This window comes from Podarcis tiliguerta (assembly GCF_965153285.1).
Source record: "Podarcis tiliguerta genome assembly, chromosome: 5".
NCBI classification, from domain to species: Eukaryota; Metazoa; Chordata; class Lepidosauria; order Squamata; family Lacertidae; genus Podarcis; species Podarcis tiliguerta.
Window position 1 is genome coordinate 85561503 of NC_139538.1, and position 15389 is coordinate 85576891.

The 15389-nt window shown below is 45.5% G+C and overlaps 1 protein-coding gene across 1 annotated transcript in view; it reads left to right on the forward strand.

The window, feature by feature from the left end:
* The window catches only part of PKD2L1 (polycystin 2 like 1, transient receptor potential cation channel), a 45292-nt gene that overhangs the window by 27929 nt on the left and 1974 nt on the right, over nucleotides 1–15389 (forward strand). The window contains exons 5-13 of the mRNA XM_083440376.1: nucleotides 2017–2241; nucleotides 3660–3888; nucleotides 5364–5534; nucleotides 7843–8024; nucleotides 9032–9152; nucleotides 9703–9801; nucleotides 11884–12005; nucleotides 13512–13629; nucleotides 13749–13885. Coding sequence (XP_083296502.1) covers nucleotides 2017–2241; nucleotides 3660–3888; nucleotides 5364–5534; nucleotides 7843–8024; nucleotides 9032–9152; nucleotides 9703–9801; nucleotides 11884–12005; nucleotides 13512–13629; nucleotides 13749–13885 — 1404 coding nt within the window. The remainder of the gene's footprint in view (nucleotides 1–2016; nucleotides 2242–3659; nucleotides 3889–5363; nucleotides 5535–7842; nucleotides 8025–9031; nucleotides 9153–9702; nucleotides 9802–11883; nucleotides 12006–13511; nucleotides 13630–13748; nucleotides 13886–15389) is intronic.

Sequence of the window (15389 nt, forward strand, 5' to 3'; positions counted from 1 at the left end):
GTTTTTCACGTTGAATGTATGCTATATGGTAATTTATGGACGTGATAGGTATCTAAAGCCATCTGCACGTGTTGCCATGCAACCAGTCCATTCAGAATGTAGGCACCCTATATATAGAAATGAGCAAACTAGTGGTATTTTAGGGAGCAGGCTAGCAGGTGGGGCCCATGACTTACATCGCAGGAGCCTACACAACACAAAACACTGTTGCTGTATGTAGGTTTTATTTTATTTGTTTTTTATCTTATATTTTGGAAATGTACATCCAGGTTTTTCCCCTTTATTTTTGAGGGTAGCTATAGCTTGTTTAGCTTATACGTAAATCCGGCACTGGTTGGGAAGCAAAAGTAACGTCTACACCTTCATATCCTCCAACGTTTTTCTGATGAAAATAGGCATGTCCTATTCTATTTTTATTATATTTATTATTTTATTCTGTTTATACCCCACCTATCTGACTGGGTTGCCCCAGCTACTCTGGGCAGGTTCCAAAATCCATGAAAACATAATAAAACATTAAACATTTTTTAAAAACGTCCCTAGACAGGGCTGCCTTCAGGTGTCTTCTAAAGGTTGTATAGTTACTTATCTCCTTGGCTCAGAGGTCGCATAACTCCATACCTTCTGACATTTCTCTGATGAAAATAGGGACGTCCTAGGGAAAAGTGGGACATTCCAGGATCAAATCAGAAAACAGGATGGCTTCTGTAAATCCAAGACTGCCCCTAGAAAATAGGCACTTTTGGAGGGTCTGCGGTTGGCATGGAAGGGGGCACCTCCCGTTTGGAAGCCAGTGGGATGTCAGGAAGGTTATTCTGAGATACGATCAGAGCAAGCAGGGACAGGTGATTCCCAGCCTGGTGATGCTTCTTAGCCACCAGGAACACATAACAGTAAAACCAAGGCCAGCTCAAGACATTTTGCCGCTTGAGGCAAAACAGAAAATGGTACGCATGCACTGGTTGCTGCATCTGCTGCCGCCTGAGGCGACTGGAGGTGGCCTGGGTTGGCCTTGACACGCCGAAGGTGGCAGGGAGAGAAAAGGAGGCCAGAAAAGAGTAGGCAGCAGCCCTGCTCTTCTGAAATGGTGGCTGTGTGTGAAAAGCGCAGGAAGCCACGAGTGGAGTGAGCCTCAGGGGCCCAGATCTGCCACCTCTCCCAGCTGTCCCCAGCCTGCCTCCTGAGGCAGCTGCCTCAAGGAGACTAATAGATGGGCCGGCCCACAGTAGAGCAATTGAGTAATGAGCTGTTCCAGAGTTAATTTCAAGGCGATAAAAGGGAAAGGGACCCCTGACCATTAGGTCCAGTCATGACCGACTCTGGGGCTGCGGCGCTCATCTCGCTTTATTGGCTGAGGGAGCCGGCGTACAGCTTCTGGGTCATGTGGCCAGCATGACCCTGGTGAACCAGTGCAGCGAACCAGCCGTTTACCTTCCCGCCGGAGTGGTACCTATTTATCTACTTGCACTCTGACGTGCTTTCGAACTACTAGTTGGCAGGAGCAGGGACCAAGCAACGGGAGCTCACCCTGTTGTGGGGATTCGAACCGCCAACCTTCTGATCGGCAAGTCCTAGGCTCTGTGGTTTAACCCACAGCGCCACCCGCGTCCCTTCAAGGCGATAGTTCTTACCTTTAGATAAACCATGAACCTGGGGTTCGGATAACATGCTAAGCCTAACCATGGAACCAAACAGGAGGACCTGTGGGAGAGCAAAGAGGTCAGCCATAATCTCTTTTTCTGGAAGCCTTCGCTCCATGCCTTGTTTCGGCGCAGACTGAGCCAACGTCACATAAAGGGTTCCGAAAATATTTGATGTAAAGAATATTGGCCAGAGTCCCAAGAACTGTGTTACTGGTTGTGTGCACCTCTGGGGCACTAAGTTACGGTAAATCTTTTCTGGAGGGGGGTGGGAATTCATGTGCAATATGCACATGGCATCCCGAGTCTGGAATAGATAACATTTTGGCTTTGTCCGTCAGCCCCCTCTTTCTCTTGTTGCGCCTTCTGTGTGCAGGTGGCAGTACCACACAGAGGAAGAGCTGGACGGTTCCTCTCACTGGGGCCGGCTGACAAGTTACAGCGGAGGAGGTTATTACATGGATCTCAAAATGACCCGTCGGGAAAGTGCTAGAGCTCTCCGAGTCCTGAAAGAAAACTTGTGGCTGAATCGGGGAACTCGTGTGGTTTTCATTGACTTTTCTGTGTACAATGCCAATATCAACCTTTTCTGCGTCCTGAGGTGAGTGACCATCCATTACCCATTTCATATATGATTTAATGTGTCAATACAAAGGGAAGTTGTTAACATTGCAGTTGTTGTATAAGGAATTGTTATCTCGAATGGAGTGCGATTGAAATTAATAAGATTTTGGAACGCAGAAATAAAGTAAATCGTCAAACCATCAATTCTAGCACGCGGGGGGTGGGTGGGTCATAGCTGTTAACTTTTCCCTTTTCTTGCGAGGAATCCTATTCGGAATAAAGGAATTTCCCTTAAAAATAGGAAAACATTGACAGCTGGGGGGGGGGTCACTTAAATTACAGTGGTACCTCGGGTTACAGACGCTTCAGGTTACAGACTCTGCTAACCCAGAAATAGTACCTCGGGTTAAGAACTTTGCTAAAGGATGAGAACAGAAATCATGCGGCGGCAGCGGGAGGCCTCATTAGCTAAAGTGGTCTTCAGGTTAAGAACAGTTTCAGGTTAAGAACGGACCTACAGAACAAACTCGAGGTACCACTGTATTTAGCTTCAATCAGAGCCAGGGCCTTTTCAACACTGGCTCCAGCCTGGTGGAACGCTCTGTCTCATGAGACCAGGGCCCTGCAGGATGTGATTTCTTTCCCCAGGGCCTGTAAGACAGAGTTGTTCCGCCTGGCCTTTGGCTTGGAGCCAATTTGATTCCCTCCCCTTCTTTCTTTTTTCTTTTTCCTTTCTCCTCCTGTGATGAGGCTGCATTCTAATATTTTAAGGTTTCAATATTTTAATGTTGTCTTTTAATCTTGTTTTTAAGTTGTATTCATTCAACTTGTTTTTATTATTGCTTGTTAGCCGCCCTGAGCCCGGCCTTGGTTGGGGAGGGCAGGGTATAAATAAAAATTATTATAATTATTATTATTTAATTTGGTATCAGGGTGATTGGCATTAGTAATTGTATTATAATTTGGCATTGTTATAATGAGGCTATTGTTGGAATGCAATTGAAACCTAAAAAGAATTCTTACCAAAGACTGCAGAACAGTTACAAAATCAATTTGCAGAGCGGGTGAGTTCATCTTTCAATCACGTTTTGTAAATACAGTGGTGCCTCGCAAGACGAAATTAATTCGTTCTGCGAGTTTTTTCGTCTTGTGAATTTTTTCGTCTTGCGAAGCACCACTGTGTATTGACGGTTTCCCATAGGAATGCATTGGCGGTTTTAAAAAAAAGGCGCAAGAAGTTTTCGTCTTGCGAAGCAAGCCCATAGGGAAATCCGTCTTGCGAAGCAACTCAGAAAACGAAAAACTCTTTTGTCTTGCGAGTTTTTCATCTTCCGAGGCATTCGTCTTGCAAGGTATCACTGTACGCCTATTGATCTGCCATCCCTCTTTGAGGCACGTCAATGGAATATGCAGCATGGGTTTTTCCCCATACGCATCCTCTTCCCTCCTTATTAGGTTAGTGATTGAATTCCCAGCCACCGGTGGAGCCATCCCTTCGTGGCAGATCCGAACAGTAAAGCTCCTCCGCTACGTCAGCACATGGGACTTCTTCATTGTCGCTTGCGAGATCGTCTTCTGCGTCTTCATCTTCTACTACGTGGTAGAAGAGATCTTGGAGCTGCGCATTCACAGGCTCAAGTACTTCACCAGCATCTGGAACATCTTGGACATCGTTGTCATACTGGTGAGATTTCTTTCCATTCATATTGAACGAACCATTGAATGACTACACAGGAAAGACACATCGCTTGGGTCCAAGAAGGCCACAACTTTTATTGATGACAGATGAAGGGTTTGGCAAGTTATTGGGGAACTAATTTGACCATCAGCCTGCCTGCTGAGTTATACAGTGGTACCTCGGGTTAAGTACTTAATTTGTTCCGGAGGTCCGTTCTTAACCTGAAACTGTTCTTAAGCTGAATCACTACTTTAGCTAATGGGGCCTCCAGCTGCCGCCACGCCACAGGAGCACGATTTCTGTTCTCATCCTGAAGCAAAGTTCTTAACCCGAGGTACTATTTCTGGGTTAGCGGAGTCTGTAACCTGAAGCGTATGTAACCTGAAGCGTATGTAACTCGAGGTACCACTGTATACCGTTTGGGGTCAACCCGAGGAGAAGAGGACCTAATGACACACATCAAGAAGGTCCCCCCTGTGGGATTGACACCTTGAGGAGTGCTATGGCCCTTGCTCCGGCAGGAAGGTAAACGGCGTTTCTGTGTGCTGCTCTGGTTTGCTAGAAGCAGCTTAGTCATGCTGGCCACATGAACCGCAAGCTGTACCCCGGCTCCCTCGGCCAATAAAGGGAGATGAGCGCCGCAACCCCAGAGTCGGCACGACTGGACCTAATGGTCAGGGGTCCCTTTACCTTTACCTAACAGGTACAACAGCTTGACCTACATTCAACTGTGCTGCACTGCAGTCTGCAGCTGCATGCTACATGTTGCCATGAAACCATTCCCTGCAGAATGTAGGCACCCTATATATAGAAATCAGCAAACCAGTGATATTTTAGGGAGCAGGCTAGCAGGCGGGGCCCATGACTTACATCATAGGAGCCTACACGACACCAATACCTGCTGCATGTAGGTTTTATTTGTTTTTTATCTTATATTTTGGAAATGTACATCCAGGTTTTTTTTCTTTAATTTGGGGGGGGGGGGCAAGAGAGTGGGGCCCTAAGCTATAGCTTGTTTAGCTTATATGTAAATCCAGCACTGGTGGTATGCAATATGTGACGCAGCTGACTATGTTAAGGATGATTGCAATCTCACCTTTGCAGAAATTATATGTGTTTCTCAACTCATTAGCAGGCAACAAGAGAAACTACCTTGCCCCAATAGTCTTCATTCGAAAATGCACTTTCACCTAATGAACCTTCATTGGGACACCTTCATTGGGAGGGTGTGATAGGGCATGGTATCTTTCCTAGGCACCAAGCACAAGGCTGGCAAAACAATTTGTTCAGCAGTTCTAAAGCACCCAACAACCAGCAGTGCTGTCAAAGTCCCTTTGGGCCAACCTTTCTCACACCTGACATCATATGTGACGTTCCCCACCCCGGCATAGTCAAGCAATATGGCTACATAAAAGTCCAAAAGAATGACGAGGCTCCACTCTCTGTAGAATTTCCTTTAAATCCCAGGGTTTTCTCCTCAGCTTTCTATTGTAGCCATCGGATTCCACATCTTTCGCACCATTGAGGTCAACAGGTTGATGGGACAGCTTCTGAGAAACCCCAGCATCTATGCGGACTTTGAATTCCTGGCTTTTTGGCAGACTCAGTACAACAACATGAACGCTGTGAACTTGTTCTTTGCCTGGATCAAGGTATCTATCTATCTGTCTATCTATCTATCTATCTATCTATCTATCTATCTATCTATCTATCATCTATCTATCATCTATCTATCTATCATCTATCTATCTATCATCTATCTATCTATCATCTATATCTATCTATCTATCTATCTATCTATCTATCTATCTATCATCTATCTATCATCTATCTATCATCTATCTATCTATCATCTATCATCTATCTATCTATCTATCTATCTATCTATCTATCATCTATCTATCTATCTATCTATCTATCTATCTATCTATCATCTATCATCTATTATCTATCATCTATCTATCATCTATCTATATCTATCTATCATCTATCTATCTATCTATCTATCTATCATCTATCATCTATCATCTATCTATCATCTATCTATCTATCTATCTATCTATCTATCTATCTATCTATCTATCTATCTATCTATCATCTATCTATCTATCTATCATCTATCTATCATCTATCTATCTATCTATCTATCTATCATCTATCTATCTATCTATCATCTATCTATCTATATCATCTATCTATCTATCTATCTATCTATCTATCTATCTATCTATCTATCTATCATCTATCTATCATCTATCATCTATCTATCTATCTATCTATCATCTATATATTTATCTATCTGATTTCTATATTGCCCTTCACCTGAGGATAACAGGGCGATATACAAGATAAAAACTTGACTTCCTGACTTTGAATCCGTCTGTTGTCAGCCAAAGATTCCAGCACTCCTAGGATGGAGCATCTATATTATGCATAGAATCATAGAGTTGGAAGGGACCCCAAGCTCCATCTAACCCAAGCCCTGCAGAAATCTCGGCTGATGCATCTATGATAGATGGCTACCCAACCTCTGCTTCTAAACCTCCAAGCAAGGAGAGTTCACAACCTCCTGAGGGAGAGAGACCGTTCCACTATTGAACAACTCTTATTGTCAGGAAGTTCTTCCTGATGTTTAGTTGGGATCTCCTTTCTTGTAACTTGAAGCCATGGGTTCTGGTCCCACTCTCCAGAGCAGGAGAAAACAAGCTTGTTCCCTCCTCCATGTGACAGCCCATCAGATACTTGAAGATGTCTATCATATCTCTTTTCATTCTCCATCACCCTCATCTTCTCCCCTGCCCTCCAAGGGTGCCATCTCTAGGGGACCCTGGGTGCTCGAGCACCCACCAAAATTTTGGGGTGGGTGCCCAGCACCCACACCGCATGGCCCCCAATGCAACTTCTAGTGCCTCGTGAAACACCAGAAGTCACGTCTGAGGCACACAGCAGAGCAGAATACAGGGCAAACGACATGCTGTATTGAATGAATACAGAATGTAATATTTTACATTGAAATGCGGGACGATCCTGTATTATACAGGATGGGTGGCAACCATACCACAGCAACTGGAAACATGCTGAAACATGCTGCCCTCAACACTTTTAACTGTGGTTCTTTACAAGGCATATCATTCTCCCTCTCTGGCTTTTGTCAAAAACTATGTGCTGTACTCAAGCTGGCTGAGGACGGCATGCTTTCATTGGCTGGGTGAAGTCCTGAGTAGTTCATTCAGGTGTCATTCAGGTGTCGCTGCTCCATTGAAGCCTAAGGCAGCAGCTGCTGGCTAGACAATATGGGGTGCATGCGTTTTAAATGTTGAAATGAAAAATTCCCAGGATGACAAAATTTGCAGAGGGAGCCACCTACCGGATGTTGTGTGCAATGCCTGCCCCTTTTGTCATGAATAAAACAGGCCTGTTTGGAAGACTGAGGAACTGTCGCACAACCACAGTACAACCCCTTACAACCTGATACCCATACAGACAACCCCATATTGGAGGGGACATTTTCTGTTTTCAGCAGAGGTGTGCTGGAGAGTATGGAACAGACGCACCCTGCTCCCTCAAACCATCAGCCACAGAAGACCTGCATCTGAGGTACAGTGGTACCTCAGGTTAAGTACTTAATTCGTTCCGGAGGTCCGTACTTAACCTGAAACTGTTCTTAACCTGAAGCACCACTTTAGCTAATGGGGCCTCCTGATGCCGCCACACTGCCGGAGCACCATTTCTGTTCTCATCCTGGAGCAAAGTTCTTAACCTGAAGCACTATTTCTGGGTTAGCGGAGTCTGTAACCTGAAGCGTATGTAACCTGAAGCATATGTAACCTGAGGTACCACTGTATACCATTAGCGCCCTGTCAATCTTTGTCACTTGAGAGGAAGTCCATAAATTCCCCCAGACTTTCTCCTCATCCCATCTCACTTTAACCTGTCCTTCTCTTTTCCTTCCCCATCCAGATATTCAAATACATTAGCTTTAACAAAACGATGACACAGCTCTCCTCCACCTTAGCTCGCTGTGCGAAGGACATTCTAGGCTTTGCCATCATGTTCTTCATCGTCTTCTTTGCCTACGCCCAGCTGGGATACCTTCTCTTCGGGACCCAAGTGGAAAACTTCAGCACTTTTGTCAAATGCATGTGAGTGGGCCTCCCGTTCCTTCTCCTCCTCACCCTCCTTTAAGGATTTTGGTCGCATGCCACCACATAGGTTGGTAAGCACTGAGTTGCTACCTTCCTCAACTCCCTGCTGTAAATCTATACTGTCTTCCTCTAAACTAACCCTAATCTCTCTCATTAAGGATATCATAAGCTATTACGGATGCAAGCAGCCCCCCACTTTCTGCTTGAATTTGGCCCCACAGCTAATAATAATAATAATAATAATAATAATAATAATAATAATAATTTATTTGTACCCCGTCCATCTGGCTGGGTTTCCCCAGCCACTCTGGGCGGCTTCCAACAGAGATGAAAATACACTAAAATGTCACATATTAAAAACCTCCCTGAACAGGGCTGCCTTCAGATGTCTTCTGAATGTCAGGTAGTTGTTTATCGCTTTGACATCTGATGGGAGGGCGTTCCACAGGGCGGGCGCCACTACCGAGAAGGCCCTCTGCCTGGTTCCCTGTAACTTGGCCTCTTGCAGTGAGGGAACCGCCAGAAGGCCCTCGGCGCTGGACCTCAGCGTCCGGGTAGAATGAGGGGGGTGCAGACGCTCCTTCAGATATACTGGACCGAGGCCGTTTAGGGCTTTAAAGGTCAGCACCAACACTTTGAATTGTGCTCGGAAACATACTGCCCTGCACCTGATGCCCAGTGATTTCAGGAAATGGGCAGGTGGCTCCTACTTCATGGACCAAATGGGGAGGCCTGGTGGGACGAAGAGGTTCCTCACTGAGGCACTAACCTTACAACTTCAGTTATATGTTTTGTGCACAGAAGGTTCTGTCATGGGAAGTAGGTGTACTACAAGCTCAGCACAACACTACAAAGCTCTAATTCTAGACTGCCGAAGCCCTGAGCTCCTCCATTCAAGGTCTAGGGATACACGGTGACATATTTACCACTTGAACTTATTTTTTTGCACCCAGCGAGGCATTCTGCCATACATCGCTGACCCTCACCCTCTTCCTACCTTCCAGCTTCACCCAATTTCGAATAATCCTCGGCGACTTTGACTACAACGCCATTGACAACGCTAACCGGGTCTTGGGGCCGATATATTTTGTCACCTATGTCTTCTTTGTCTTCTTTGTGCTGTTGGTAAGTTGTGCGTTATTGCTTTCTATTGCTCCTGCCAACCTAGCAGTTCGAAAGCACATCAAAGTGCAAGTAGATAAATAGGTACCGCTCTGGCGGGAAGGTAAACAACGTTTCTGTGTGCTGCTCTGGTTCACCAGAAGCGGCTTAGTCATGCTGGCCACATGACCCGGAAGCTGTACGCCAGCTCCCTCGGCCAATAAAGCGAGATGAGTGTCGCAACCCCAGAGTCAGCCACTACTGGACCTAATGGTCAGGGGTACCTTTTACAGAGATTACCGCTGTTTCTCAAGTGTACCTATTTTCCAGGCTCTCTTGTGGCTCTAGGTGGCTTGTGGCACATTTCCTTCTTTTTGGCACTGCCACTAAATAGGTGGAGTGGGAAAGACTACATTATTTGTGACAGCAGTTGAGCATATATATATATTTTAAGATTCTTGAAGTGTTAAAGTTGGGAGGTATAATTTACTTTCATTTGCTCCATGGAGCAAAGAGGGTGCTTTATGTTCCAGTCCACATGGAGGAACTGACCCTTCTGTTTCTCTTCCCACAGAACATGTTCCTGGCTATTATCAACGACACGTATTCTGAAGTCAAAGAGGAGCTTTCAAACCAGAAGAATGAACTGCAGCTCACAGACATCCTGAAACAGGTTCCTTCATTAATTGAAATCCACATTTCCTCTCCTGTGACATATGGATTATGTTTCGGAGGGTTTGCACACTGAGAAAACGCTCGCCATTATAATGCTTTTCTGGGAAACAATAGTGTTAAGTTGTGATTGAACATATCAGACGACACAGCGATTCTTCAAACAGCTCTTCTTTATTCTGAGGCCAGAACTGAACTGAACTGAAGGGCTCAGTCAGCCTGCTTATATAGAGCTCCAGTACCTTGTTACTGTAACAACTTTCTAAAACTATCCAATCACTGAATGTCACTTTCGATCCTTCATTTGCATACAAACTATCCAATCACTGAACGTCACTTTCGATCCTTCATTTGCATAATTATCTACAGTATCCCCCTGCTGGCCCAGGGTGAGAACGTCAGTACATAACAGATAGGTGATGGGGAGAGAGGAATTTGGGGTGTTTGTCTGAATCCTGTCAATGAATGGTGGGGGGGGGGGATAAACCTGATAGAGGATTAAGGTCGACTCTAGACAAGATCCCCCACACCAGCTTCAAAATCAGGTGACCTGCTACAAAAACACACCCACCCCTTTCCTTTTGAACCCCCACATCCTGAGACAACAAAGGCTCTGCTACAGAAGCCATAAGGAGGGAAAAGAAGGGCGGTCTCTTCCTCCTCCCGATTTCTGTGGCAGCACCCTGGCATGCAGAACCCCAGCAACCCTCAAGATGCATAATTTCCTCAAGATCCACAAAACTTTGGGTCCTTCTGCCCCACTGTTATGCATCACGCTGGGTGCCAGGAAGAGCGAAGATGGAGGAACAGCTTATCTCCCCCTTGGACTACTGCAATGCGCTCTACATGGGACTACCTGTTATGTACTGAAGTTCTCACCCTGGGCCAGCAGGGGGATACTGTAGATAGTTTTCACTCAGGTCCACCTATGCAAATAAGGGATTGAAGGTGACGTTCAGTGATTGGATAGTTACAGAAAGTGGTTACTGTTGCGTTGTAGTGGAGCTCTATATAAGCAGGCTGGCTGAACCCTTCAGTTCAGTTCTGTTCTGGCCTGTGAATAAACAAGAGCTGTTTGAAGAATCGCTGTGTCATCTGATATGTTCACCCACAACTTAACACTACCTTTGAAAGGGACTCAGAAAATACAACTAATCCAGAACGCAGCTAGACTGGTGACTGGGAGTGGCCGCCAGGACCATATAACACTGATCCTAAAGGATCTTCACTGGCTCCCAGTACATTTCCGAGCACAATTCAAAGTGCTGGTGTTGACCTTTAAAGCCCTAAACGGCCTCGGCCCAGTATATCTGAAGGAGTGTCTCCACCCCCATTGTTCAGCCCGGACACTGAGATCCAGCACCGAGGGCCTTCTGGTGGTTCCCTCATTGTGAGAAGTGAGGTTACAGGGAACCAGACAGAGGGCCTTCTCAGTAGTGTGGCCCGCCCTGTGGAACGCCCTCCCATCAGATGTCAAGGAGATAAAGAATTACATAACTTTTAGAAGAAGAAGAGTTTGGATTTGATATCCCACTTTATCACTACCTGAAGGAGTCTCCAAGCAGCTAACAATCTCCTTTCCCTTCCTCCCCCACAACAAACACTCTGTGAGGGGAGTGGGGCTGAGAGACTTCAAAGAAGTGTGACTAGCCCAAGGTCACCCAGCAGCTGCATGTGGAGGAGCGGAGACGCGAACCCAGTTCACCAGATTACGAATCTACCGATCTTAACCACTACACCACACTGGTTCCTTTAGAAGACATCTAAAGGCCGCCTTGTATCAGGAGGTTTTAATGCTTGATGGTTTTATTATGTTTTTAGATATGCTGTAAGATGGCCAGATGGGTGAGGTATAAATAATAATAAATATTATTAGTATTATTATTAAGCTCTTCAGACACACTGCAGAGAGAACTGGAAGGTGTGTGGGGTGGGGGACATGTGAACTCACTTTGATGTCTTGTGAAGGATTATTCTGATTTCATTGTCACCATATTCCAGACTGTTCATGTTGCTGCCTCTCTGTACCTGCAGCAGGGTGAGGCGGCAAGGCTGAATTTTTCTATGCATCTTTTATCTCCAGGGCTATAATAGGACCCTAATGAAGCTGAAGCTGAAAAAAGACCGGATCTCTGACGTGCAAAAAGCTTTACAGAAAGGGACCAAGGAGCTGGAATTTGAAGACTTTAAGAACAGCTTGAGAGAGTAAGTGGCTTCAGAGCTTGCAGAGAACCTTCTCAGAAGGTTCTTGGCAGGGGGTTGGACTCGATGGCCCTTGTGGTCTCTTCCAACTCTATGATTCTATTATTCTAAGTCCATCCTACTGCAGACTGGCATCGGCCAACAAACAATGTTTGATGCTAGACTTCCCCACATATCTTAGTCTCACTGTGGGAATGTTCAGGGAGGCAGGAGAGGATATACAGTGGTACCTGGGGTTACATACGCTTCAGGTTACAGACACTTCAGGTTACAGACTCCGCTAACCCAGAAATAGTACCTCGGGTTAAGAACTTTGCTTCAGGATGAGAACAGAAATTATGCTCCGGCGGTGCGGCGGCAGTGGGAGGCCCCATTAGCTAAAGTGGTGCTTCAGGTTAAGAACAGTTTCAGGTTAAGAATGGACCTCTGGAATGAATTAAGTACTTAACCCGAGGTACCACTGTATTGTTTATTAATATCCTTCCTAACTTGCGCTAGCAAGTTCTATAACTTAGCAGAGTTTTACATTCCCCTTTTAAACCCACAGCAGATAGCTGGTTGCAGGCTTGTTTAAGCCTCTCACAATAAGGTTCCTGGTAAGTCCCCTTATTGGGATGTGGGTGGCGCTGTGGGTTAAACCACAGAGCCTAGGACTTGTTGATCAGAAGGTCAGCAGTTCGAATCCCCACAACAGGGTGAGCTCCCATTGCTCGGTCCCTGCTCCTGCCAACCTAGCAGTTCGAAAACACGTCAAAGTGCAAGTAGATAAATAGGTACCACTCAGGTGGGAAGGTAAACGGTGTTTCCGTGCGCTGCTCTGGTTCACCAGAAGCAGCTTAGTCATGCTGGGCACATGACCCGGAAGCTGTACGCTGGCTCCCTCAGCCAATAAAGCGAGATGAGCGCCGCAACCCCACGGTCGGCCACCACTAGACCTAATGGTCAGGGCTCCCTTTACCTTTACCTTTAAGTCCCCTTATTATCCCTCTTAAAAGAATGAACACGCCACAATCTTGTTTAAAGTACACAAGTTTACTCACATCATCAGTTCACAATTGGATCCCTGAAGGCAGACTTAGTTACAAAGTATACACATTTGGACCTATCCCATATGGGAGAATAATCCCAGTGACTGCAGGCTAGCAGTCCTGCAGTTCACACGACGAAAGGAAGATGAAGAGTCGAAAAGAAGAAAGTGCGTTGCGTGCCTTGCCCTTTTTGTTACCTGGGCAGGTAAGGTCACGCCCACCTCTAGTCACATGCAAGAGGAAGGATGCTCCAGGCCAGGAGGAAACAGGAAGTTTTTGACTGGCTGGACCAAACATTCCCCCGCATGTCTTCTCTAGGAAAAGAAGGAATGTTGTACTTGACTGCTCCTCCCACACTCACAGCATATGCTGAAGGGGCGGCCAAAGTATTTTGCCAATTTTTTGCCGATAATAAGAATGTTAGGTGTTCAGGCCATGTGTTTCAGCTCCAGTCTTTCTCCTGCTGTCCTTCCTTCCTTAGGCTTGGCCATGCTGAGCACGAGATCACAGCAGCCTTTGCAAAGTTCGATAAAGATGGGAACCAGATTCTGGATGAGGAGGAGCAGAAGAGAATGCGGAACGACTTGGAGGAGAAGAGAGTAAGGATACCTTCTCCCTCTGTGTCACAGGAGTGCCTTGGATTGTGGTCCTGAGTTTTAAAAGCACGATGGTCAAACCTGAACACGATAAAAATGACTGGCTGCTGCTTCTTTCCTAGGTTGCTTTGAATGCAGAAATTGAGAATTTGGGGAAATCCTTCAGAGACAACAATTTGGACGGCCCGTTTGCCATTGCGGATGCAAAGAACAATCAAGGAAACAAATCTAGCCTGGTGTCTGAGGAGGAGTTTCAAACGTCTGTATTATTATTTAATTTTATTAGTACCTGTCAAATACACTCACCAGAATATACACACCCAAAAAGAGATCACTAAATTATGTATTATGCAAAACATAGGTATGGCGCCTATACTCCATACCTTCCAACATTTCTCTGATGAAAATAGGGACGTCCTATTCCATCATAATAATAACAATATTTATACCCTGCCCACCTGACTGGGTTGCCCCAGCCACTCTTGGCAGCTTCCAACATATACTGTATAAAAACATAGTAAAACAGTACACATGAAAAAACTTCCCTGTACAGGGCTGCCTTAGATGTCTTCTAATGGTTGTATACCGTGCTTTTTTTCTTTAAAAAATGTTCAGGGGTACTCTCATTTTGACTCAATAAAATCACAATTTTATAGTCCAAATCAGGGAAAATAAATACAGTAAATGGACAAAGGTACAAAGAACATGCATTACTCATATTGAAATACTGCCCCTCAATGAGGCCAAACTTTTATCAGTAAAACACCACACATCCACATTCCACACTGCTTTACACATTAAACGCTCGCTTCTGTCTGAGACTCAGGAAACACCAGGAAAGGAAATGAGGCAGCCATTGGAGGTGGTAACTGAAACTAACCAATCACAGTGCTAGATTTCAACTGTATTGTATTGTTTTAATATTCAGTTGGAAGCTGCCCAGAGTGGCTGGGGAAACCCAGCCAAATGGGCGGGATATAAATAAATTATTATTATTATTATTATTATTATTATTATTATTAACTCCTACTTCACATGTTGGGACGCAGGTGGCACTGTGGGTTAAACCACAGAGCCTAGGACTTGCCGATCAGAAGGTCGGCGGTTCAAATCCCTGCAATGGGGTGCGCTCCCGTTGCTCGGTCCCATCTCCTGTCAACCTAGCAGTTCAAAAGGACGTCAAAGTGCAAGTAGATAAATAGGTACCGCTCCAGCGGAAAGGTAAACGGCATTTCCGTGCGCTGCTCTGATTCGCTAGAAGTGGCTTAGTCATGCTGGCCACATGACCCAGAAGCTGTCTGCAGACAAACGCCGGCTCCCTTGGCCACTAAAGCGAGAAGAGCGCCGCAACCCCAGAGTTGGTCACGACTGGACCTAATGGTCAGGGGTCCCTTTACTTTACCTTACTTCCCACATTAAACACTTGCTTCTGTCTGAGACTCAGGAAAAAACACTGTGACAAGAAACAAGGCCGCCATCGGGGGTAGCAACGGAATTGACGATTCACCATACTAGAAAAAAACCTTTAAAATTTAACATTTTTAGTTTCTTCTCCCGTTAGATTCACAAAATTTTTAGGGGTATGCATACCCCTGCGTCCCCCCAGAAAAAAAACACTGGTTGTATGGCTACTTACTGTTTGGCTCAGGGGTTGCCTAACTCCATACCATCCAATGAAAATAGGAGAAAAGCAGGGCATTTGGGAATGAAATCAGAAACCGGGATGGCTTCTGTAAATCCGGGACTGTCCCTGGAAAATAGGG